General features: G+C 38.3%; 1 protein-coding gene across 1 annotated transcript in view; it reads right to left on the bottom strand.

The window, feature by feature from the left end:
* Window positions 1-1,051: 1,051 nt before the first annotated feature.
* Window positions 1,052-27,098, bottom strand: part of LOC134826120 (mucin-2-like) — a 32,132-nt gene continuing 6,085 nt past the window's right edge. The window contains exons 4-23 of the mRNA XM_063838395.1: window positions 18,200-18,349; window positions 17,705-17,839; window positions 17,237-17,335; window positions 16,343-16,473; window positions 15,997-16,165; window positions 15,659-15,858; window positions 15,287-15,425; window positions 14,837-15,039; window positions 14,477-14,669; window positions 9,990-10,154; window positions 9,726-9,843; window positions 9,374-9,566; window positions 9,053-9,220; window positions 8,668-8,908; window positions 8,103-8,224; window positions 7,671-7,986; window positions 3,941-7,496; window positions 3,686-3,796; window positions 3,396-3,556; window positions 1,052-3,278 (exon numbers count right to left, since the gene is read on the bottom strand). Coding sequence (XP_063694465.1) covers window positions 1,695-3,278; window positions 3,396-3,556; window positions 3,686-3,796; window positions 3,941-7,496; window positions 7,671-7,986; window positions 8,103-8,224; window positions 8,668-8,908; window positions 9,053-9,220; window positions 9,374-9,566; window positions 9,726-9,843; window positions 9,990-10,154; window positions 14,477-14,669; window positions 14,837-15,039; window positions 15,287-15,425; window positions 15,659-15,858; window positions 15,997-16,165; window positions 16,343-16,473; window positions 17,237-17,335; window positions 17,705-17,839; window positions 18,200-18,349 — 8,154 coding nt within the window. The 3' untranslated portion in view covers window positions 1,052-1,694. The remainder of the gene's footprint in view (window positions 3,279-3,395; window positions 3,557-3,685; window positions 3,797-3,940; window positions 7,497-7,670; window positions 7,987-8,102; window positions 8,225-8,667; window positions 8,909-9,052; window positions 9,221-9,373; window positions 9,567-9,725; window positions 9,844-9,989; window positions 10,155-14,476; window positions 14,670-14,836; window positions 15,040-15,286; window positions 15,426-15,658; window positions 15,859-15,996; window positions 16,166-16,342; window positions 16,474-17,236; window positions 17,336-17,704; window positions 17,840-18,199; window positions 18,350-27,098) is intronic.

Consider the following 27,098-nt stretch of genomic DNA (forward strand, 5'->3'; position numbering starts at 1 on the left):
TAACTATCAAATCAGTTATCTGATTATTTTATAATTGGTGCTCACTGCATTGACTTCATGGCTCAACCTTACGTTTAGCCTGAATATTTGCTCAAAACCAAGTACCTGCAACCTTCCGTCGTTTCCAAACCCCGTTCATATTCTACCTACATCAGGCTCATTGTGTAATGAAACTAGAATGAAATCTCAACTGCACAAAGCAAGGCTGTTTTATTGCCATAGCTTTCACAATTCACGTCTATATTAGCACCGCTAGTCGATTAGCGCGGATTAAATAATTGACTATTGAAGTGAGAAACACAATAAATGCTTTATTAATGTGGCTCGAGAGCTACAAAGAGAGCGACTACTCTAAACGTAAACTTGGTCAGGCAGACATGCAACAGATCATTCTGGAAGAGAGAAGAAACAGTTTCGTTTAGACGGCTATTCACCTGCTAAAAAAAGTCATAATAAAGGTAACCTCAAGTGCACTCCTACATGACAGAATAAGGCGGAGAAAACAAATAATTCAAGCTTAATTTTCTTAATTCTGTTCAGTCGCCACACTCGACCAAAACTTTCAGCACCATGCCAGACCACGGTGCATTCAAAACGGTCGCTTCAACAAATTACTACGCAGACCATATGACAAACATAAACGGGTATAGTTTTACCTGGGATAAGAAGTACAGGCAGCCAAATCAAATTAATCATCTTATCTCAGTTCTTATCTCTCCTTATTTCTCTCCATATTATCAATATTTATCCGACTGAAATCACATATCTGAAGGGTAGGTTAATTCACAAAGCCAAGAATAAATAACCAGACATTAGTAGATTATGAACTTTTACTGGAAAGCACTTAGGTTGACGTCAAACATAATGTTGCATGGTCTCGAGTTTAGAATTTATCAATTTTATTATTAGCTTCTACTTTAGAAGAAGGAAATATCCGTATTCCACGGTCAACATCTGTTCTTTAGAAATTGAAAATATATGGGCGAGATCTTCAGGGGTTGTTCTTACAGACATTTCCTTTTAGTCGAGAGAGAAATAATGAAGCGAGGTTTAACAATTTGTGACTTTAATAATTTCTTATGTGTTTCTATAAATATAAACGCATTTTCTACAAATACATTATAAACTCTAGCTTCAAAGCCCGATGCTAATCAATTGTTAAAAAAAATTGTCACTGTCACAAATTTGTGTCATTAATTTGTATCATAACAAATCAAAGCTGTAAAATCAGCCAAATAATGGGGTATAATTATCTTAATCAAAGAGGGTATTAGATTTGGAGGTTCATGATAATAAATAAGTTGAAAGATGGCGTTAAAAATAAAAAATGAACTGAAACCTTGAGATTTCGAATCAGTTTTGACTGTAAAAACAGATAAATTACTAAGAAACGAAAAGTCAAAATAACAGCCACTACTTGTTGAATAAAAACGTACCCCTTACCAAACGATATCTAAAAGTTAACAATCGAATAATTTAAAATAAAAACATTCATTATTAAAATATGTGATTTTGAATGCGCAACTAAATATTATTGCGTATTTATGTATCAGTCCCCGCATTTCATTCACTGCTCACCTATCAATTCATCATGACGTTTCCAAAGATTAACACGTTTCATGTTACATCACGAATCCTCGATCAAGTAGGGCACGGAAGTGTCACAAACAGGCTATGTTCATGTTACGTGCCTCTCAAGAGTTCTCTCTTCCACCGCGACACAAACGCTCGATTATTTTGTACCGTTCGTTATGTCTCCTTTCAGGGTCTGATATTGTACTAAGCTTATCCTCGATTCGTTGGATCTCATCCTCGAAAGAAAATGTATTTACATCTTGAGTGAGAGGATAATCTACTAGGGGTCTAGGTTGCGTCAGCGGATAATCCACCAGAGGATTAGTGACGTCACCATATATCGTGACGTCATCAGAAACAGTGACGTCACGGTCTGAAGCTCTGGTTTCCGTTTCATGTGTGATATCATCGGTAGAAGTGACTTCATCTCTACTGACTGGTGAACTTAGACCGGGCATATCCCGAATAAGACTACAGATGGAGGAGTTCTCAGATTTAGGTTTCTGATCAGCAAAACCGTCTGCGGTATCACTGTCAGTCGAGCTAAGTTTAAAATCATCCTCAAAGTCCATACCCTCCTCTTGCGACTCAACTATTTTTCCTTGAATCTCAAACTCAGCTTCTCTCGTAAATTCACTGATTGTTTTTGAGATGTCTTGGCTGATCGACTGTGATGACTCGGAAGTTGTCTCTGCGATTACAGAGGGACTACCATGACTGTTGTTTTTCTTCATCTCACATGATAATGAGAGCTCCTCGTCGCAAGTCAGGCCCAGACTGTTCTCGGGTGAATCTTCACAGATAACTGATGCAGTCGGGTGAGACTCATCGCTTTCCAAAGACTCTGAGGTTTGTTCCGTAGATGATGTAGCATCCCTTACCGCTGCTGTCTTGTTCACTTGGCTAGTTCTCTTATCAACAATTTCTATTTCTGGATTGGATTCTGAATCATTCCTACTGACTTCAGAACCAGCTATCTTACACTCTTCCGATGTAGAGTCAGAATTATCACTCGATACGACGACAGGTTCTAAAGCCTCAGTATCTTCTGTAGATGTAGAGTTAGTTTCAGAGCGTCCTACAGTTATCACATCCTGCTCTCTAGAGGACACAACTGCTGATAGAGAGTTTTGAATAACTGTTGCCTCACTTAGTGCATCAGTCGTAGGAAGCACCGAGTTGCTATTGAACATTGTTGCTGGTTGCACAGAATCTCGACCTGAAACCTCTGTGGTTTCAGAATCAGTGACATCAGTTTCTTCAGTGCTCTGACTTGAGGTGATCTCTATTATCTCGACTGTTTTAGTTTGCTCCGTGGGTTCAGTTTTTGAATCATCTGGGGCGTGTTTGTCGTTGGGATCTCTGTTTTCCTTATCGTCATCTTCCAATTCCGTTGCCATTGGCTCTTCTGTCTCATTACCTTTGAGTTCATCAGTCATATTCTCTTTACCCTCTTCAGCCTCATAATGGCGGGTCTCACTGTCATTATCAATCTTTGCTGGTAACTTGCTTCCAACATCTTCAACTTCTGAAACTGGTTCCAAACGTTCAGATTCAGATTTCTGGCTCATCTCACGTGCTTTAGTTTCCGAGAGGAATGACTTGACTGAGAACAGTAACATGGGTGATTGGCTGGCTTCAAACTTCTTCAGGTTTCGTCGAACTTGAATCAACTTCGGAGTGATAAAGGGGTATTCCTCAATCTGAAAATAGTTAGTGTTAAATAAAGTTCATTAAAACAGATTTTGTTGATCTATATCGATGGTATGTTAAGTATACTAAAATAAAAGTTTATGAATAGCACCAAGTTTCATAGTTACCTGAGATGGAGTAAGTCTGGCCAGATCTCCGATAGTCTTTATAGTAGAGGACACGATAGAGAGATTGTAGTTTCTCTGGGACAGAGTGAACCCGGTACATAGTGTTCTGATGATGTCGTGAGCTCGAACTGTGCTGTGAGCTAGACTTGGGAATACCGCACCTGAATTAGATAAAATTAGGACCAAAGATTTGGAAATCGCTTTACAATAGTGATTTAAAATGTGGCTGCAAAAACAACCCAACCGCATCAAAATAAGACTGGGAAAGTAAGCGGAACTCTAATACCAACCTTCACTGCTACCGGGTTCTGGTGTTCTGATTTTAGGTTGGGGAGGAGCTGGAGACTTCCTAAACTTGCTGTGTCGTCGTGGGGTAACCTCGTTGGGATCTCTGTGGGGCTCTGAGGATCATTGTTGTTGATGAGATGAATAAAGGAAACAAGGAAACAAGTAGTTTAGTCAAGATTTATCGGGCAAAACATTGATTTACGTCATTTCAAGATTCAATATGATAACTCTAAATGAACGTCACAACATAAACTAACCGGGCAAAGGGCCGAAGGTAACATGACGTTTAGACAAGGATGGTGATCCTGAACCAGGCTCTAGTTTCCTTTTCAGAATACTGCTTGGAGTTTTAGGAGTAGTTGGAGTGATGGGCTCTCCGACAGCCCCCAGTTGGAGACTTTTTGGCGGAGTTTTCACCTCGACCTCCAAGTTTTGAGCAACAGACATCTGTACAGCGACCAGGTCCTGTATTTCATCAGGTAGGTTGCTCGGAATACTTGGTTTCCTCTTTAGAGATCGAGAAGTACGACTTATCTCCAACTTAGCGGCATTTTCCTCAGCGGTCTGAGAGTCTTGTATAACAACATGGTCAGTTTCGTTTGAAGAATCTTCCTGCGAGGAGGGGATCTGAGAGTTGGCACAAAAGATTACAGATGTGTCTGTCTCCGGAAACTCCTCAAGCTCTTTGTAAGGAGAAGCTAGCTTTAATACGTCTGCAGGGATATCATCATCCTCGAGTAGGGTGTTATGGTCAGGCGAGTCAGTGTCTGCAACTAGTGCCTCGATTGGATCAGGTAAAGTATCTTCCACTGGTTCCATTAAAGTAGCCTCTACTAGGTCGTCTAGAGTATCTCCGACTGGATCCTGTAAAGTATCCCTCACTAGTACACTACCAGTTAGGTCTTCTTGGGTATCGAGACCAGGATCAGGGGTCTGATGTATCGTACTGAACTCTAACTTTGCCACTGGTTTACCAAAGGTCTCTACCGATCCAACAGATGTAGGCGATTCATTGTACCCTGGAGATTGTAGGCTAGCATGTTTCTGAGGTGTGCTTAATTCCTGGATTTTGCTATCAGGAGACAAGAGATTGTTCTTGTCAGAGGATGATATGTCCAGAGAAAGGATCTGAGACAAAGTTTCTTTTTTACCTTCAGCATCCCCAACAGAAGTCTTCGTTTCGGAGTCCTTTTTAAATTTCTCCTTTGACTGTTTATTGATAGGACTTTCCCCGCTATTTTCCTTAGATTCTTGTGCTGGCGGTTGCAATGAATCAGGAACAAGAACTTGGGAGCGAAGCTCGATAATTTCACTGTCCTGTGACAATGACTCTGTAAAAGAATCTTCTTTCTCCTTACCCATGTTTTCTGCTGTTCGAGATTTTGTTGTTAACCGCGAACTTTTGCGTCTAGGAGCAGCCCAGTTTTTAGGTTTAGACTGTTTTCTGGATCTTCTTTGTGAAGATGAGTCAGAGGGAACAGATTCAGTTTCTTGAGGAGATATCTCCTGGGAAGGAGTAGGAAGTGGGAGCAGTTGTAAACTAGGAGAATCATCTTCCTCTGTAAGCTGAAAGTTGGGGGCGAGCGATTGTGTTAACGACTCCGAATCATTCTGTGCGCTGTGAGGCGCATTTTGTGAAACCTCTTTTCCTGCTACTTGATTAACGGAATATTTAGATTCTACGCTATCATCATTTTCAGCAGTAGAAGATTCACTTTGCACTTTGCTATCTGAAAGTTTAGACTGTTCCAGACTCGCTTCAGGAAGGAATGTATCGTCCGAATCCTTGAATTTGTCTTTCTTATATGGTTTCGGACTTTTGGACATATAAGAAGTTATGAGGTTCTTTGTTTCGGAGGGCGTGGCAGTAAGACGTAAGCTCTTTCTCGAATTTATCGGTGAAAGAGTCGGCGTTTTTTTGAAGGGTCTGCCCCTTTTCTTTTTGGGCTGAGATGAGGTGGGTGTTGGTCGTTGAGGCTCTGCTTCTGCTGATGCCGGTTGACTATCTGGCATATTAATTTGGCTATCTGGAATACTAGTTTGGCTATCTGGAATGCTTGTTTGGCTATCTGGAATACTAGTTTGGCTATCTGGAATGCTAGTTTGGCTATCTGGAATGCTAGTTTGAATATCTGGAATACTAGTTTGGCTATCTGGAATGTTAGTTTGGCTATCTGGAACACTAGTTTGACTATCTGGAATGCTAGTTTGGCTATCTGGAACACTAGTTTGCGCTTCTGGCAAACTAGTTTGACTATTAGAAATATTTTTCACTGTAGTATCACTGGAGCTGTCCTGACTTATCTGATAATCTGATCTGATGCTCTCCAGCACCAAAATATTTGATGTCAATTCTTTTAAATCCTCCACTGCGGACTTTTGAACTTCATTAAGTTGGTTTAGAGCGTCAGTAAGTAACGGAGCAGTTTCAATGACAGGCGTATCGGGGATCATAATAGTATCCTGTCTCCTGATTGTGTTATCAGATGTTTGTTTAGCATCAAAACTTACTTCACCGACAAACACGACTGAGTTTTCTGAGCTCTCTGTACTGTTATGTTCCGATTGTGAGTCAGGAATAGTTATGAAAGCTTTACTTTCATTCGCAGAACTGAGATCTTTAACGGTGTTGGTCACCTTTTTCCGCGGAGATTCAAGAGGAGCGACACCCGGCGTATTTTTTCGAGGTCGTCCACGCTTCTTTTTGCCTACTTCAAGAATTGGTGTTTTTGCTGCTATTTTAGAATTTTGAGATGATTGGACATTCTTCTTGACCACCGCTTCTTCGTCAATTTCATCTTTGGAATTGGTATTGAGAATCGAAGCAGGATAGTCGGTATTGATAAAGGATTCATCTCTTAGTTTTGCAGAAGACTTTCTTGGTCGCACACTCTTCCGCAACATAGCAAATTCTTCCGATTCCTTTATGGGGGTCATAAGTTTCGAGGGATCAGTTAAGGCATTAATCATGTCATCACTTGATTTCACACGCTTGAACTTCGAGGGAGAATCCTTGATTCCGAGATCCTCAGACTTTGTTCTCTTGGTGAGACGTCTTGTTGACCGTCTATCAGGTTCTGCTTTTTTAGCTTTGGTTTGTTTGTTAGCTGATTCTCTAGCAGTTGAACAGTCAGTGAACGAAATATCATTCGAGAATTGTTGGATATCAGGAGCTGTCTGGTTTATTTCAACAGTTTCTAGGCTATCTGGTGAGACCGAGTCGGGTATGATAGTTTCTCCAGTTGCTGTCGTTTTCTCAGACATAACATTTTGAGAGTCCTCAACAAATACAAGAGGAGCAATTGGACTCTCAGCTGGAGTCTCTGAAACAGTCTCAATAAGCGACTCTGGTGGGACCAGAGGCGTGGTTTTGACATAAGTTTCTGAAATGTCAGCACTGATTTCAGAGGATGATTTGGAATGAAGAGGAGTAATGTCTGAATGAAGAGGAGTAGTGTCTGATGTGGTATTAGTATCACAGGGTGTGGAGCTTTGTGATCCAGTATCATCAGACTTGTCAGTATCACTGTTAGAAACAATTGTCAGAGTGTTTGGTTTCACCATCTTCGGCACCACGTAACTAATCATCGACTTTAAAACATTAGATATCATGCCGCCTTTTTTGTTAGAGTCTTCTGGTGAGAATGACTCGTTTCCGGGTAGTTCTACGGGGAGTTGAGAAGCTTGCAGTTCGATGCCACTATCCGGCATTACCCCTTCAGAAGGTGGTGGGGTGATGGCAAGTTCAGAGGGCTCGATTGGAGCAGAGTCTGGTTCTTCAGGGGGATCACAGTACAAATCTTCATCGGAGTCCTGAAATATTCAGGGTATGAACATTTTAAAAATTATATTCTTTGCTATTTCAGGTTCTGCAATTCAACCTCAGATAAAAGGTTTGCGTTTTGAACATTGAACTTAAATACTATTTTAGTGGTCTTCATGGGCTCATTAATGGCAGATCTATAGTTGACTAGTAATTCTACTTACACTTGGAGCATTCTCCTGGTCAGATTGCGAGGTGAGGATATCAGGGCTCGATAACGGAAGTGTAGCTAGAGTTTTAGCAGCGACTGACTGGTTAGCTTCCGTCGAGGTTCCAGCGCTGGGCTGTGGTGACAGGAAAAGCATCTTTCTCAAGCTGAACCCAGGAGTGACAGGTTTAGGTGGGGACACTTCAACAACTTTCTCTGGAGTTACCGGTGCGCTCGGAAGAGCTTGGGATTGACTGTTTATGTCGAACATGAACGGTTCTTGAGAATTTACGTCTAAACTGTTGTACATGACAGGAACATTGCGATCCAACCTGAAAAAATAACGTGATATTAAAATTATTGATCGGTTTATTGATGCAAGAGTTAGTTTGAAGCGCAGACAAATAGTGTCATGATAGATGAAAGTTATAATCTTTTTTTCACAAACCTTTGCTCGATTTTCTTTTCTTTCTGATGTTTGGTGAAGATCTTCTGCTTTTTTGGAGAGCTGGAAATGTAAATACACTCCTGCGAATCTTCAATAACTTCTCGTTTGTGAACAGATCGGGTCTGAAAGGGAAAACTCAGTGATTTATATCTGAAAGCAGCTAAATGAACCATTTTGTTCATATTATCTATTGGATATATTCCTGATTCCTCTCACACAAAGGCGAATGATCCATGGCCAATATAGTTTATCACTCAACAGCGAGCTGGATCAACAATGGTAGACGAAACACCTATAGTGTGTGTGTGTTTAGGATGGTCAGATGGCAAGTCTAGACATGTCTTAGCTTGATGACATATTACCATTCTATCAAAGCAGTACATTTGACATTACCGCATGAACAAATTTACAGGCGACGCGCGCGCCGGCCGAAGAGAAAATTTAGCGCGAAAGTTTCCTTACATCTTTAATTTGTTTCAGCGCGCTACGCAAAAGAGAATGAAATCGAGCCAAGAAATTTTAAGGGCACTCTCTGAACACAAACACATGATTTTTGTTTTCTTACCCTTGGAGCAGAAGCTACACGTGCTTTTGTGACCGGCTTCTTTGAGGACTTGGCAGCAATTTCCACATTCCTTGTAGTCGGTTTAACATAAAGATTCAAGAAGCTACCTTTTACAGGCAACTCTGCTGACTTAGCTGCGAAATCTAACATTTCAGTGCTTTGGCTCTGATCCATAACAGACATGTTAGCGGTGTTCGGTACTATCAGCGCACTTCGTTTCGCTTCTTGCTGTATAACAGCTCTGGAAATATCATGCGTGAGTATAAATTTTAAAAATATATTATATTTTAGAAACAAGAGAAAAGTCACAATTGGACCAAGATCTCATGATGTAAAATGTATTTATATTGAAAAGTTAAATTAAAATCTCAATGTTTCTAAAAACCTCAGTTTTTCGGAGTAACAACCAGTATGTTTGATTCCGAAGCTGCTGTTCCAAAATTTAGCAGTTGTAACACGTATTAATCGTTTACTGTGCTTCAGCCCATATATAAGGTAATCTTCCAGGCAGTCTAATTCAGGAGCGTTGTAAAATGTTAAGTGCTTCTGAACACTGAAATATAATGTTTTTATTGAGAGTAAATCAAATGTAAGTTTACAATTTGTCCTACACTTAAATCTACAGAAGATACCCAGTTACTTGGATATAAGTTGATTCAATACTAAAATATTCAAATAGAACTTCCCTCAGAAAACACCCTCTTACCTGCTAAGCAGAGTTGTATAAGAAGTTTGTATGGTGTTCTGTACGGAACCAGCATACTGTTTATCTTGAGATATCAGTCCAATGTAACTATCTCTCATCTCAAGCAGTGTCGGGATTGTTCTACCAGGAGTTAGTAGGTTCCAGGAGGCGGTGCACAGCTCTATACACAGTGTCAGGGTAGGTGGGGACACTTCTGGGGAGAAAAGTTATCAGTATTCAGTAAGATAAGATGAGGTTGAATAGAAGGAGGTCGAATAGTTAAATTAAAAGAAATTGTACACATTGCTCCACATGGTGACAGAACGATCTACTGATTATGTAACAGTGTTAAGAGGTATAATGGCAAACTTACCGCTATTAATAGTGTCATTGTACACGAGGTTCAGTACATTTGTAACTAGTTTAAATACCGGCGAGGAATTGGATTGTAGAAGTGCCATTTGAGGCACTGGGCTTTCTTCAACTAACACCTGAACGTAAACACATTACACAGGTATTACGGGGAGTATCAAATATAAAAGAGTGTCTCTACATACAAGACGTTTTCTGGGAAATGAAATTTTAAATTGCAACGTATTAACTGGTGGTAATCAGTTAAAAATATGAGAAAGCTGACCTTTGAGCAGTAGATGAGAGGGAAGAGTAAGATATGATCGAGATACGTATCCAGGATAAGAGATATGAGCTGTTCAGTGACGCTGACCGAGCAGTACTGAGCAGTGTGCTCTATGTATAGGGAAACTAGTCTCTCCCACTTCGTGCATACTGACTGGATACTTGTCTGAGGGGGAGAGGAGGGTTAGAGAGCGAATAACACCTCTCATTTCATATTTAAACCTCCCATCTCCCTATAATATCTTGTCCAATTTAAATCGACGGATTCTATCCATATTCCGGGATCCAGAATTTAACAAAGGAATTCTGTCGTAATATTATGTAATATAACATGCAGTCGCCATCTTACTAGGGATCTTGTTTAAGTATAGCAAATCGCATGGTGTTAAAATCAGGTGGATTCATAACACTTATCACTAATTGAGAAAATACTTACTAAATTCTTATCAGCTTTTACAACTTTACAATCGACCTTATCAGTAAATTTAGCTTATCAAACGCATTTTAAGATCAGTTTTTATTTCCATTGTTGCATTTTCATTTGTGAGTCAGTCTTTTTAACCCCCCATAAATTTAGTACAACTTTCTTTCAGAATCAAAGTTTAAGTATACTCCGAAATTGACATTCTGAGTAGTTATTTTAAAATTATTATGTTCAGATTAAAGAATTGTATGTAACGGTAAACCACTGGGAAAGTGGAAGCAGAGACGGTGAAAGAAGATCTGGACGAGTGGGAAGTACCAGATAAGATCATCGCTTGTGGTTTTGATACTTCATCTTCCAACACAAGAATACGCAACGGTAGCTGCGTCCTTCTCCAACAACTTCTCTCCCTCTCTTTTCCGTCAACAATTTGGCTAGCCTGCCGTCACCACATCATGGAGCTTGTTTCCAGCTATTCATCATTCGGGACACCAAAGCTCCTGATGTGACCCTGTTCAAGTCGCTGAAAAAGAAATGGGACTCCCACGACCTAAACAGACATGCCTGGTATCTAACGGAAGACCTAATACCTTTGGCTTTATTCGACGAGTCCATCCCTTTGGAGATAAAGAACAGGCTCGCTACCAAAATCAGCAGTTGAAGCCCTGTATTTCGACGGAAAGATAAAAGAACCCTCATCAAAGACTCAGACGGAGTTGTCCAGCGCCAAGAGGAAGAACACACTACTTTGGTGGATCAGCCGTCCGGTCGATATCTTGGTTTCCCCTTCTTCTTATAATCCCAACATCAGAGTGACTATCCCACGACAACCTCCCACAAAGAAGACCACGTATCAGAAGATTGAAGTTACTATCCCTCGACGAGCACTTCCACCGAAGAAACCATCTCCTCTATTCTCGCACCAGACCCTCAACACTTGGCCCCTGATGATCTGGAGTTCTCCCCCTCACCCGAGATACTTACGGGATGCACCCCTACACATTTGGTCAACCCCGGCTGGAGTTAAGATCAGAGAATCGATTAAGGAGGCACGAGGAGAATTCCTGACATCCCTTTACACGGCGGTAACAAGTGCTGAAACGATCCTGACAGAGAATATAGACCAGTGGATACTCTCTCTCCGGACCTTTACTCGTCAGAACCGAAGTGTAACCATCAGATATCGGAGAGCAGCAGATCTTATGATTAAGCATAGATCTACAAATTTAAGTTCAGATTAGCTCTGAAAGTATTTGGTAAATCTCCCTCCATGGAGACATTGGTAGCTGTCCGCACAGCTTTGAAAGAACTGTATGTTCTGAAGAACATTTGCGATGTGTAAATTTAAGTAGGAACTGTTTTGGATTTATGTGTTGAAGTTATTATTTTAGTTATCCTTTGATTTAAAGTTCAATTTAAATGTCTGGGAATATGGGATCGGATAACATTATCATGTATTTACCTAGGCGCTAGCTTTAATTAGGTGCACTCTATGATACGACCAACCTTGTAATTATGTAATCACCAAATTACGCTCTACCTGGAGCATGGTGCCTGGGGCTATTGAGATATGAGCCGAAACACAAGGAAAGATCACGTATTTTTGGATAAGTTGCAGCATGACCTAATCACATCTTTACGCTATTTCAAGTGTACTATTAACTATAGTACACCATCTTAGTATATATCAAACACACACATTGAAGTCTATTAACTATAGACTGGGCTATTAACTATAGCCTGTACTATTAACTATAGTAATTAGTACACCATCTTGCTAAGCTCCAGGGTTGATTTTTTATCACATGATCGTATTTTTATTCATAATTGTGATCAAGACTAATGAATTGTACCAGATTTGATTTATTTCACATCAATAAATTTGTGGTCTACCTTGTTTAAGTGTTATCTATCTAATTTTGAAAAGAATTCTACTATTTAGAGCCAGGAACAGGATGAAAAATGATGAAAAATTCGGCAATACACACTTTTTCTTGATTAATTATTGAAGGAAAATGTCTGAAAAGTGCCTGGAAGCCGTCAAAATGCAACTTTCAAGAATATCTGAGATAAAAATTAGGTCAGAATATGGGTGTACCAAAATCTGAAAATTTATCTAGTCACTCTGTAACGAAATTTCGACTTTTAATTACTCAAAAACGGATTGATTTCTCACTATTTTCTTTGGCAGATGTGCAAATCCTAGGTTTGAAAAGCCTTAGAAACATAATTTAACCAATAATGAACCTGTTTTCTTGGACATTTTTCGGAAAAAATGGGTAAAATTGTCACACCGTAACATTCTATAGTTTTGAAATATGCCCAGATGGAAGATGAACAATTGGGCGCATGTACCAGTGACCACTCTTAGTACAGCTCCGAAAAAGCTTCTTCAAAACATCAGTTGCAACTGTTTAAAGTCAGGTTGTGGAAATGCTTGTTCAAGCAGAAAAGCAGGAATATATTGTGGATCAACCTGCCTCAAATGTCAGGACAATTGCACCAATGTGCCAGCTGAGGACTCATAAGTAAGACTTTTTATCTAGTATATAATATGGTTATATATAATATAAAGTACTGATTCGATTTCCCGATTAATTTAATGAAAAGTTGTTAATTATTCGTGTTATGTAATTTTAAAATATTTTGATCAAAAATAATTTTTATAATTTTTGAATATTTGTTAAATAATTGATTAACTAATCAATTAATTATCTAATCCAAAGGTTGTCACATAAAAATTTGTTCTCTTTTATGTTTTGAACACATTGGTTCAATCTAGAACCTTCTACGACATTCAGAAGTCGTTTTATTAGCGGAGATTCAATGTGGTAAAAAGTGGTTATTATTTACAAATTTCGTTAAGTCCAAAATATTGAAAGTGAAAATTTTCAAAAGTTTTATAAAAATTAGTTCATTATATACGTGTCATGTAATTGTGAACATTTTGCATCAAAATATTTTTTTGAAATATTTGAAATTTACTAATTATTTAATTAATTAATGAAATAATTTATTTTTGAAAAAGTTGTTCTTCTTTGTTTTCTAAACACACTGCTTTAAATTAGAATCTTCTAGGATATTCAGAACGTGACTTATTTGCGGAAAACCAAAGTGGTAAAAAGGTGGTAAAAAAGTGGTAATTGTGGATTTTCCTAAAGTCAGAAATTTTGGGAACTCTCTGGAATAATTCCTGTGACCTGTCCCGACCATTTCCCGTTAAAATCGCTTTGTTGCGAATTTTTTCCGACAAAGGACGTATTTGACAGTACACTAATTGTGTATGGTTCCGTTAATTTATTTAAGGAGATAAGTTTTATTAAAGAGGTTATTAAGAGTGAGCCTGAAAGGGATATTATTTTAATTGTGTTCAAGTCAACAGTTATTTTGCGCATCCACAAAATATTTTAATAGTAATGTTAGTATAGGGGATTAGATAAGAATAACGTATTAAGGAGAAAGGCTGTAGATTTGATTTTAGACTTAAGGGGTGTTGATGAAGTGTGCATACGGAGTTAGATTGTTAGAAAATTAAGACAACAATATAAATAAAACAATAATTGTAAATTAATGCGTGTGAAAATTATGTTGACGCTTGTAGATGGACTCTAATAAATGGGTTTGATATATTATTTAGAATCCTTAACTAGCGAAAGCGTGAAGTTTTACCCTTACTAGTCTGATAACGAAATTTATTATTATTCGTAAAGCTCAGTTAATATATTAATCGCCAATGGCTACAGCTACTTTCTTCCTCAGAATTTTAATAACTAAATATTAAATAATTGGCATCTTCGTCGGGGGTCGATATTCGAAGCAATGACCCTGGATAAATCTAAAATAAATTTATAACCATGACAACTGCTAATGGCTTAAACTGTAAGATAGGGATTTTTATAACAATCTTTTTAGTATCCATCTCAAGCTGTGGAAATGTTTCCAATCATATGAATTGATTTAAACAGACAGTCAAACCAGAGTTAAAACTACAAACCGCGATTTCACGTTTCTTTACTAAGAATAATATACATTTATCTAAATAATAAGATAGAAAGAAGTCTAACCTGTGATATCTGATGAGACTTGTGGAGCAGTTTAAACAGGATGATAACAGTAGTGTGGGTTGTGGTGAACTCCGGTTTAATCCTAGTTCCCTCATTCAGCTGTCCTCCTGTTTGTTCGGTGTACTCTGCGAGTGCTGCACTCACATTCTCCCATACTGCTAACTTGCTCTGCACTCGTAACTCTTTTTTATCTCTGGAGTTAAGAGTTTTATATAACAACAACTCAAATAGATCGTTAGTGAGTCTCACCATATTAGTGTCTAAAAAGATTTGATGATGATTTCAATTTGAAAATCAGTTTGACGGTACGGTTGAAGTTTTTCCTTGTTTCCTCCTTATAGCATTATACTTACTACTTACCCTGTATCAGATATCATGTCCAGTACGTCACTCAGGAATTTCAAGTATTGGTTGTCTTCAAAGGGAACAGATTTCAGTAACTTAGCGAGATGGACAGATAGTAGCTTATCATCCTTGCTAGCAGATTGTAGCACCTGCTGTGCTAGTTGTGCTTTGTGCTGGGTGGATACTATCTGACTGTGACACAGAGACTCTATCATACTCTGTTGGGTAAAGTTAGTAACGTTAGTAACGTTAGTTAGTAACCATAGTAACCTTAGTTAGTAACGTTAGTAAAGTTAGTGAAACTTTAGCAACAAACTTCATTATTTTCAGTAAATAAGAAAATCAGACACAAATGCGAAATAGAAAAGTTCAGTTATTCAGTTGACACTTTCCACTGATGCGGAAAATGTGTTGTGAGTAGCAAAATGTGAGAGCATCACTTTTATCAGCGGGATTGGAACGTACCAGAACATTGATAGAATTGAGGGAGTTAGCAGCAGTTTGGAGAATAGAGATCATACTTCTAGCTTCAGGGGTACCTTTAGTGCAGTCACACAGCCTACTCCATATTGGCATAACTAGCCCTTTACAGTTCGGTTTATATCTTATAAATGTTACACATGTTAATAACTTAATTAATACCAGAGTCTTAAGTTACTAGTTAAAATAGCTTTTAAATGCGACCATGTTATATTATAGCAGTGTGATTTCACGTGTACAGTACTTGATTTTGCAGATTTCGACAACAATCAGCAACAGTTAGGAAAACAATTAGGTATTAAATAATTCATACATAACAAAACAAGCCAAACTGAGTTAATTAGTAAGTAGTGTAACCTGATTAACATCTCGTAGTATTTGAGGAATGTGGTACAATGAATGGAATCTGACAAGTTGAGAGAGGAAGGAGCGATGGTAGCCAGATCGCACTCGGGAGGAGTGCAGTCTAGGAGGAGATATAGGATATCAGCACCGCGCTGCACCAGGGCTCCTGCTTCTTGGTGCTTAAAACAGGTCTTTATACACGGCTCTAAAACCTGGGAAGGGAAATGGGTTGTTACAAGCTCAGAGGAAATTATCGGAATAATAAGAAGTAAGAGATATGTCTCATATTATCTTATATTATTCAGGAGTAAAGAGAGTTTGCTCTTAAAATGTATGAACTCAGAACTTACCGCAGAGAAATTGTTCATGTAATTGAGTCTGTGACAAGCAACTACCAAGTACCACCAGGACTTTACTAAAGCCAGGGAGACCTCTAGAGAGGGTTCCTTGATAGTGAAGAAGGGGGTCATGAAGAACTTCATGTGCTTGGAATTGGCAAAGAATTCTGGAATATTCGACCTGGAGAGACAATGATTGTATAGATAACATTTTTAGCTCAACTTTTGCCTGCCTAGACTTTCTCCTTTGATCTTTATCTTGATCAATTAGCCTAGATCATAGGAACAATGCAGTAAATGTATCTATTTGATAGAGAAAGTAAGACAAAAAGCAATTAGTTGATAATGAGTGTAGCACCTGTAGATATCAATAACTTGTATCCAGCTGCCAAATAGAGCTATTCTGCTGTTGTTGTCGGTTAGGTGCTTTGTAAAGAGGTCAGGGACTGAAAACATCTCGTTCAGATACGCTGATTTCTTCAGAATCGACTGGGGTGACATGAATTATCAGAAAATTATGTTTTATCCTAATCTATCCAATAGATCAATTACTATTCAATGTAATTTCAAGAGCCCTTAGAATGTTGGGGGGGGGGGGGGGGGGGGGGGGGGTTCAATGGCGAAAAAACTGTATTTCGGCCGTGTTACCCTTGTTATAGGATGAATAGCACAATTGTATGATAATTATATATTGTCTGAGATTACATCTTTAAATGTTGCGGTAGATCATAAATCATTGATGTTTTTATAGCAGGTGTTGGTGATTTGACTGAAATTTTGACTGCATCTGGGACTAATAAATTTAACTTTAATAAGAAATTATTTTTTAGATTTTATTTCTCAACGATCATCAAGGCCAGAATAGTTACTGCGTTCTAAATTATCTCGGCTTAAGTACCTTAAATATATTTCCATGACTACCAATTAGTTTGACAATCATCTGTTATAAGTAGAGGAGGGAGGCGTTGTTCTCATTTTTCAACTGGTTTGCATTAATTCAACCTCTCACATTATGGCATAATACAGTACAGTATTCCGCCTATAACGCGCCTCTGTATAACGCAGTCCATCTGTACATTGTACAACTAAAACACGGTTTATTTGGACAAAAGTTTCCACCCTGTTTTATTTGGAGCGACAATTTTTAATTTCTTAACGTTGGCAGTTGGAATGAAATGAATCCCGTTCACTTCGTTCATATGACAAAGCCCATAAAGCTATAATATAGTTGGCACGAAATAAAACAACAAACCTTGCTGGTCATATGAACGAGACAGACCCACACCCTCATAACATAGACACTGTGTCCAGTGTTAGCTAACTGCTGCAGTTCTTGTAGCAACGGACTTGTCTGTTAGGATGTTTTTATTACATATTTTAATAAATAACGGTTGAAATAACTTAGGTAACATGCGGACCACCTTGCAGACTAAATAAGCTATATTGAAAATATTAACAGTTAAAAAGTAAGTTGCAGACTCTTGACTTGTAAAGTTGTAACAACAAATTTATCGAATAAAGTTAAGCTAATATAATGCGTTATTTTAGCTTAACTTTATTGGATCAATCTGTATAATGGAAAATAAGTTAAAAATGGAATGAGAGGCTTGATTACGCACATGTAATAGGCAGATTGTATAGATGATGTAAAATATCAGATAAGATAAGTCATAAGATAAGATAAGAGATACGATAAGAGAGTTGAACTAGAGTTACAAACCGGTTTGGCGGTGTTGGGTAAAGTGGAAAGATTGAACAGCTTCTGAGCGATGATTCTGTTAACTTCATTATCAGTCTCACAAGTTAACAGAACTGCCATGTGTTTCTCTAACAACCCCCCTGCCTTGTCTCGGATCTGTTGGAGATATTGCAGATAGTGGAGGGTATAAGGGCCAGTTTATTGTGATTTTAGCATGTTTTGTAAGCCTCTTTCTTGGGGACTTTTAAACACTGAACCTACTAGAGAGCTACAACCTGACCTCAACCCACCAATGTTAGCATCAAAACATCTTAATTTCGCAAATCACCAAAGAATTTGGTTGCTATGGGCGATAATGCAAAACAACTCGACGAAATTGTACATAGTTTAGCGTCAATCCATTGAATTACCAACGGTGGATTTACTGCTCCAGCGATAATGTTGACATTGTGGTGTGTTATTTCAAATTCAATAATAACTACATGGTAATCCAGAGGATTGTAGCAGCAAACTAACCACTTGAAGTTTGCTAACTGTCAGGTTCACCACACAAACCAGCCACCGAGCGAGGAAACCTAACTGACAAGCTGTTTTAGGGGCGGTCAGTAACATCTTGTCCAGTAATCTCAGTATCTCCTTGTGTACTGCTACATCGTCCTTTAGAGCCTGAAATGTGGAGTTTTAGAGGGACGGTTATTATATTCATTGTATTGGGATTACAATGAAACGGTTTCAAGTAAATTAAAAATATCTTCTCAGTCGAAGTCGAGTGACATCTAAACTTTGTCTATTCCAAGAGGCTTGAGTCTTCTCCAAGAAGATCAATGAGTACAATATATTCGAATTGAAATTGCCATGACCCAATGCTCTTGCAACTGCTAGGCTGCCACTTGTTGTATAATAAGCATCTTCGGACTGGTCTTTCAGAGTACCCAGACACATACCCCATTAGAGGAGTTATTCTATACAATCTAATAAATCTAATAAATCCTTACATCACGTACATCTTGTAATAACTAGACTAGAAGTGCACCCAACCAATCCTTACATTTACCATGTCCAATTAAACGCTAGATGGTCCGTTCAAATTGGGCAGTTTTGTTGATTTACTGCCTAAAAGAAAGACACCTGCAACGCTAAACAGGTTGTATGTGTCAGCAATATATTCAATAGTTTCGTGGAATAACAGCCGACTCGTTACTTCATCAGCAAGGGAAGACGTCAGCTCACTTTAAGAGTTATGCAAATATAACGGCTTTGTTATGTGTTGTTCTTGAAGAGTTTGGGCACTATGACTCGGTTTTTAATATTGTTGCAGTTTGTTGGCTATCAAGTGGAAAGCTTAACCTTTTCTGCAGGTAAGAAAGCTTAGGATGAAATAATGGATATATTTCATTACTATCTAATCAAACGTTAGCATGGAACATGTAGGTACTTTGAATGTGTTTGGAGCTTAAATTGTTTGTTCGCCTATCTCCGAAATAGTTTAAAGATCAAGACATCATGTAGATTTCTCTTTTAGTGAGAAGAGTAGTTGCAGCCGAACAGAGCACCACATTTGTAGAGAACGGTTACACCCACAAAGCTGAATACTGCTGCAATAAAAGGATATCTCATCCTTACTGGTCAGAAACACTCAGTAAGTACCGTCAGTGGGGGGGGGGGGGGGGGCTGCCGTCAGTGCAACTAAATCAAAATGTGTGTTTGTAATTGAGGGCTTTATAACTCTTATCACTTTCAGGAGCTACAGAAACAGTGCCTCAATTCCTGGTAATGGACTACGGTAGAACTTATAAGTTCACACAAATAAATATAATCCTGCTAAGTCTGGACTCATACCAGTATATGGAGTCGTACATGGTAAGCTATATGGACGGAGTTGAGATATCACTCCTGGATAAAGATGGTAACACGGTTCACTACTGTGATAATCTACAAACAGATAGTAGCAGATTTGGGAAAATGGAAGATCAGATCTATGCGATTGATTGTCACTCCGCAGAGGGGAGGAAAGTGATGTTTGAGACGAATAAAGATTCACCGTTAAAGAGAGCAATACTTGTCGTCGATACTTGGGCACAAGTGGAGATAATATTCCCAGGTACTGTAGAATAGGAAGGGGGGGGGGGGGGGAGGGGGGATCATACACTTAGTACCGTACGTGACGTTTAGGGGGGGGGGGGGGGGGGATTTGCAACTAAAAAAAATCCCTAGAATACTAAATGTGATAATATGTTCAGTGATGCTTTAATTTAACAAAAACTTTGCATACCGCAATGTGAATAGTCATTTAAGATAACCGATTATTTTACTAGATTATAATCAAGTAAAATATCAGATCATGGAGTAAGTCCGTGGGGAGCAGAGCTTACTTCTACAGCTGAGACAGACGAAGGAATCAAATACATCTCTAAATACTGTTTCGATGGAAAGCTAAATTCGCCTTATTGGGCGCAAACAAATGGTTAGTATGGCAGTTGATAAATGATGCTTCAACTTTTTTTATTGATATGAAAAATAAATCGTTACGACCGTGATTGTGGTGCTTTGAAAGCATTTTGTTTTGATTGAAGATTTGAGAAGTTTAAATTTGTATTTTCAGCGGTGGGAACAGAGTATGGAAAGCATTTTCAGTACCTGATTGTTGACTACGGAGACATATTCATCTTCAACTATATCGTTTTCATCCTGGCTAACACCGACACTATGTACAAAAGCACAGCCTTTAACGAAGAAAGCATCAAGGAATCAATAAGATCGATGGCGTACACCACCATTTACATACTCGGGGATCAATACGACCAAGTCCATCAGTGTGATATACCAGAGGTTCAAACACAGAGTTTAGCAGTAGAAGACCAAACGTATGAAGTAAGTTGCGGTGGAGAGGTCGGGAGACTAATCAAGTTTGTGACAGTTACAAATGGACAAAGTATACTGATTGTGGAGACTTGGGCTCAGATTGCAACGCCTCCCACGCCTCTGCCAATAGGTAACTTTATTAAATTAATTAAAAAAGTGAATTAATATAACGTTAAGTAATTTTTAACGTAAAGTAATTTTACATTGATAACGAAGAAAAACATTTTCCATCATTCATGTTGACCATATTATAGCAAATGCAGTGCCAAATATTGTTCACTGCATCCACAATCAAGGTATAAAACCTTCGTCATTATACAGTTTCGTCATTATATAACCTAAAGGTGTGGCAATAGTCAGGAAGTGAGATCAGGAATTAATAATTGATGATACAACACCACTGTTCTTACCTCAGATATCAGAACATATTTGTCATCTTCAGATCTCTGTGATTAGAACTTGCCTTTATTGATATCTCATTGATTATGGGCCAACACTCGATTTATTTTAGAAGGTTTATTAGCTTCTCTGGACTTTATTTGGAAAGTAACAGTTGACGGATGAATGAAGGAAGTTGAAAACTGACATTAATAAAATTAAAAAACATCCAGGGTCTGGGGAAGAGAGATAAGGTATTAATCATACAGAAAGTTTTTCAATATCTTACTTATAAAGACAATAGACATGTTTTGGGATTGAGAATCTGATTCTACAAACAATTTTTTACTATTTTACTAATTTTATAGTTTTGAAATAATACTAGACTTAAAATGATACTGGGACCCAAATTAAACTTTTCTGCAGGGGTGTGGCCTTTGCAGATTCGAACGTAATTGATCTGGTCACCAACTAATAAAATTCTTACCAGGTACTCCTCGACTATCACGTGTTCTGTATTAGCGAATGATCTGACATCTAGTTCGTAGTTATTCTCCAAACCAGCGAATGGACCGGTGAACGCAGTGGTTGCCCCAAGAAACAGTCTGTTCTTATAATTATATGATATATAATAGTTTTTTTTTATGAAAATCTTTTCAAAATTTACATACAATATAACATGTGGCGCAAAATAAAAACAAAATATAACTGATTGCGATCTCTAAAGGACAGATGTATGTAAATTTCAAAGGGAAACCAGAACGCAGTAAAATTGTAGTCGAAACCACACCGCACAAGCCTAGTCCCTGGTAAATGAAAATCAATCAAATAATATGTTGATAAAAAATCATATCCCATCAGTCCTTCTCGGAGCTTACGATCTTATTGTTCCTTATAACATGAACTCGCTGAGGCTCCAATTCCCGTTTCTGCTTAACTTCAAGAACTAACTTCCTGAAGGCAGCTCTCTGCTCGGCTGATCGGTCGGGGCTGATGTACACTGAGTCATACCCCTCCACTTCTCTTAGTTTTCTCGCTTTGCTCAACACTTGCCGCACATGATCTGAGCCGCTGAGAGTGAACTTGATAGGTTTAACGGCTGGTCCTCCATCTGATACAGTTCTCCCCATCCTACAGCAAGAAACGATTCGAGGTTTCTCATCTATGTTTTCTAGTACCTCAAGCACTCTCTTTTCCAGGATTTCTTCACTCTTTTCTGGTAGACCGTAGATGACCAGATTTTGACTACGATCCTCTTCCTCGGAGGCACGTTTCAGAGCAGCTTTCATTTTCTTAGGCGCTAGCGCCTTGCTGCATGAATTCTTCACAACTGACGACCAGGCTTTGAGTTCGCTTTTCACTGTCGTCTGAACAGAGGTCAAATCTTCACTTTTCTTCTCAAGCAATTGTCCTTGCAGTTTAATCACAGTGTTCTGATCTGCAATCTTTTCGTCCTTCAGTTGGTCGATTTCATCTTGTAGTTTGGTGGCTGAAAACAACAGCGGTGAACAAACAAACCTTGTCGTTATGTACCAGGGTAGGTCTCTTGTATGGTAATTTCTAAACTTTTAGTAATCTAAATTATAACAAGACAATTAGACTGAGACCCACTGCGCAGGATGATTTTTGCACCTGACAATTCTATTGTAAGCCATCTGTTTTAATCTGGAGAATAACATCTTTGTTTTACAACTTTACTGAGCCGCTTAGGGTGGAACGAGTTTCAATTGCTCCCTCAGCTGATTTTGAAAACATTTTAAATTCATTTACTAGGTTTTGACTGTTTGAGATGAAACTGTTTTGCTTTCATAGCATCTTGTTGATTCTTTACTGTGCGGAGTCACTTGGTTCAGGTATTTTCTATCTTTTAAGAAAATTAAAAGTTACCACCACTTCTATTCACGTTCTTTAACAAGACTTTTTTACTTAGATATTTTTGCCTTAAATTAATTTTAGAGTTGTCAATTTATAAACATTAAACATTGGCTGTTGTTTAAACTTCACATACCACTTTCTGAACTAAACTCTCGCCGCAGTCACTTACGAGATCACCCAACTGACAAAAGATACACTTAATGGTGACGGAGGTCGAAACGGCTACTTCTTCACAATTATAGGAACTTTAGGGCGCACACGAGAGTTTCCTTGTACAGCCAACCGTGGTCGAGGTGCTAACATCACTTGCTCTAATATAATAGAAGACGATGCTGACATTGGTGTATATACTGGCTTGAAGATAAGAAACGCTGGGAGGAACACTTGGGCGTGCAAGAAGATCTACATGAAAATAGACGGGGTAGTCCAGAGGACAGCTAAGTGTGCTACAGTCAATGATTACCAATATCTGATGGTTGAAGTCTCTGGTCGGGATAAGGTATGTTAAAACTTTGTTTATTTCAAACGGATCTGTAAGATTGAAAACAAATTCGGCTTCATTTTAATTACTGACAGGTAGGTCCAAAAGTAGGTCCACTATCAAAACTTCTCCTTATCAGAATTGCACGAGACTTCCGTTAAGATGGGGAAGCATGTCCAGCTCAACTTCTCTACCAGTAAAGTACGGTGAAGTAGTTGGGAACTTAACCTGCTTGGATCCAACTCATACTAACAAGGGAGCACAGTTAGTAACCTGTGTTGGAGATAACATGTTCATAATGCCAACAGATATTGATAAACCTAGCTGCTCTAAAGGTTTGCAGAGAGTTTAGATTGTGTTATTTTCGGAGTATGTTTTGATTTTTACCTCTTTGATTTCAGAAAATTTAACTTCAATGTTTAAAATCTCAGAAATATCCCAGAAATATTATTTTTTATCCAGGCATAAAACGTGCAGTATCTGCCACCCAAAGCAGTACATACCAGAGAGATGAAGAAGAGTATAAACATATAGCTCACAAAGCAGAATTTTGTTGTGATGGCAACTTCAAATTCCCTTCGTGGTCAGAAACAAGTCGTAAGTACCGAAGGCAGAGCCTGTAACCGTCCCAAGCCAGCAGTTATTTGGGAATTCGGAATTAACATTGCTTCAACCTGATACTGCTGAGACTTGCTTCGACTATAAATTATTGAAAAAAGCGCCAACAATATTATCATTTATTTTCAGATGTTAGCATTAACAGTCGCAGCCCAGAATTCCTGAATATGGACTACGGTGCGACCTTACACTTCAAAAGCATCACATTTGTGTTGATGAACAAGGAATCCTACCAATGGGCCAAACAGTATATGATTAATTACATGGATGGAACAAAGATAACCCTGCTGGATTATGAAGATAACGAGATATTTGTAGCAAGTGAAAGGTTGACTGTAAAGACAAAGATAGACACAATAGCAGATCAGACTTACAGGATAGGGTTAGGAGGACAGATAGGAAGAAAAGTCAAATTTCAAACAGACGAGATTAGCCCTGCTGGAAGATGCATATTGGTGGTAGAATCATGGGCAGAGGTCGAAGAGGAAACAGATCACGGTTAGAACTTGTGATAGTATAATATTAAATGTTTACAGTATCTTGTCAATTGTCATTATAGGTGGCGTGGTGATAGATTGAGAGGTTAATTATTCAGGAATTCAGGTCTAACTTCGACCTTCTATTAAACTAGTTTAAAGGTTAAATGGACCTAGTGGTTAGTGCAGGTTCAAAAGTAATTTGGGTTAAAAATAAATTTAACAAAGATATCGACTAAAATTGTATAGCTGAAGATCAGTTCTTGTTTTATTACTTTTCACAAGTATATTAGGATTTAGGTATGCGGTATTGATATAGTTGCAGTAATTGATTTACCGTGGAAATTTGTCATCAAATTGCCACCCCAAAAAAAGTTCAACAGGATTTGCCGGTACCGCAGCACGCAGCAGGTGGAATTCTTCGTCCAAGAATCAGATAAAGCAATTACGTTAGCAGCGTATTGGTCTGTCTGGTACAGGTTATAGAATATAGATCTTTAGCCCGTAACGTAACAAGGTATTTATCGACAATTTATGATATTGAACAAAAAATCCTGTATTTACTTCAAAACAAATGGTCTCGAGCATTATAATTGAAATTATCAAAGATCTCTCTCACTTCGATTGGTTGCAGATTCCGCGATAGGCCACCTGGCTCATTCAGGAGCATCGTAATTCGTGATTAGAGCAAATTATTGGACTTTCATAAAGCTGATTGAAGAAAGAAATATTTATTGACTTGAAAATCTTGTTTTTGCATTTCTAGTTTCTGCGTATGATCAGGATACTATAAAGAGGGAATGAATCTTGCTCCCTTTAGTGTCTTGATATTATTCCGCTGTCTAACCCTTTTTAATGCAGGTATTTTCATTTGTATTTATCTTAATCATGCTTTAAATTTACAATTAAATTGTGTTCTTGCCAATAGTCCGTGGCATTAAAATTTGAAAGCGAATCTCGTAAATATTTGTGAACCCTCTTTTTCTATTAAAAATCATTTCAAACACAATTACATGAGAGTACTTAAAATAAATAAATAAATAAATAAAGTTAAAAAACTCTCGCCGCAGTCAGTTACGAGATCACTCAACTGACAAGAGATGAACGTGAGGGTGATGGTGGAAAACGAAACGACTACTTCTTCACAATTATAGGAACTTTAGGGCGCACACGAGAGTTTCCTTGTACAGCCTACCGTGGTCGAGGTGCTAACAGTACTTGCTCTAATATAATAGAGGACGATGCTGACATTGGTGTATATACTGGCTTAAAGATAAGAAACGGTGGGAGTAACTCTTGGGCGTGTAAGAAGATCTACATGAAAATAAACGGGGAAGTCCAGAGGACAGCTAAGTGTGCTACAGTCAATGATTACCAATATCTGATGGTTGAAGTCTCTGGTCGGGATAAGGTATGCTAAAACTTTGTTTACTTCAAACGGATCTGTAAGATTGAAAACAAATTCGGCTTCATTTTAATTACTGACAGGTAGGTCCAAAAGTAGGTCCACTATCAAAACTTCTCCTTATCAGAATTGCACGAGACTTCCGTTAAGATGGGGAAGCATGTCCAGCTCAACTTCTCTACCAGTAAAGTACGGTGAAGTAGTTGAGAACTTAACCTGCTTGGATCCAACTAATACTAACAAGGGAGCACAGTCAGTAACCTGTGTTGGTGATAACATGGTCATAATGCCAGCAGATATTGATAAACCTAGCTGCCCTAAAGGTTTAGAGAGTTTAGATTAAACTTGTGTTATTTTTGGAGTATGTTTTAATTTTACCTTTGATTTCAGAAAAATTAAGTTTTTAAACTTTTAAACTATGTTTAAAATCTCAGAAATATTATTTTTATCCAGGCATAAAACGTGCAGTATCTGCCACCCAGAGCAGTACATGCCAGACAGAAGAAGAAGAGAACAAACACAAAGCAAAATTTTGTTGTGATGGCAACTTAAAATCCCCTTCGTGGTCAGAAACAAGTCGTAAGTACCCAAGGCAGAGCCTGTAACCGTCCCAAGCCAGCACTCGGCAGTAATTTGAGAATTCGGAATTAACATTGCTTCAACCTGATACTGCTGAAACTTGCTTCGACTATAAATTATTGAAAAAAGCGCCAACAATATTATCATTTATTTTCAGATGTTAGCATTAACAGTCTCAGCCCAGAATTCCTGAATATGGACTACGGTGCGACTTTACACTTCAAAAGCATCACATTTGTGTTGATGAACAAGGAATCCTACCAATGGGCCAAACAGTATATGATTAATTACATGGATGGAACAAAGATAACCCTGCTGGATTATGAAGATAACGAGATATTTGTAGCAAGTGAAAGGTTGACTGTAAAGACAAAGATAGACACAATAGCAGATCAGACTTACAGGATAGGGTTAGGAAGACAGATAGGAAGAAAAGTCAAATTTCAAACAGACGAGATTAGCCCTGCTGGAAGATGCATATTGGTGGTAGAATCTTGGGCAGAGGTCGAAGAGGAAACAGATCACGGTTAGAACTTGTGATAGTATAATATTAAATATTTACAGTAGCTTGTTAATTGTCATAGGTGGCGTGGTGATAGATTGAGAGGTTAATTATTCAGGAATTCAGGTCTAACTTCGATCTTCTAAACTAGTTTAAGGTTAAATGGACCTAGTATAGTGGCTAGTGCAGGTTCAAAAGTAATTTGGGTTAAAAATAAACTTAACAAAGATATCGACTAA

Source organism: Bolinopsis microptera, chromosome 1 (genome assembly GCF_026151205.1).
Source record: "Bolinopsis microptera isolate Bmic1 chromosome 1, MBARI_Bmic_1.0, whole genome shotgun sequence".
NCBI classification, from domain to species: Eukaryota; Metazoa; Ctenophora; class Tentaculata; order Lobata; family Bolinopsidae; genus Bolinopsis; species Bolinopsis microptera.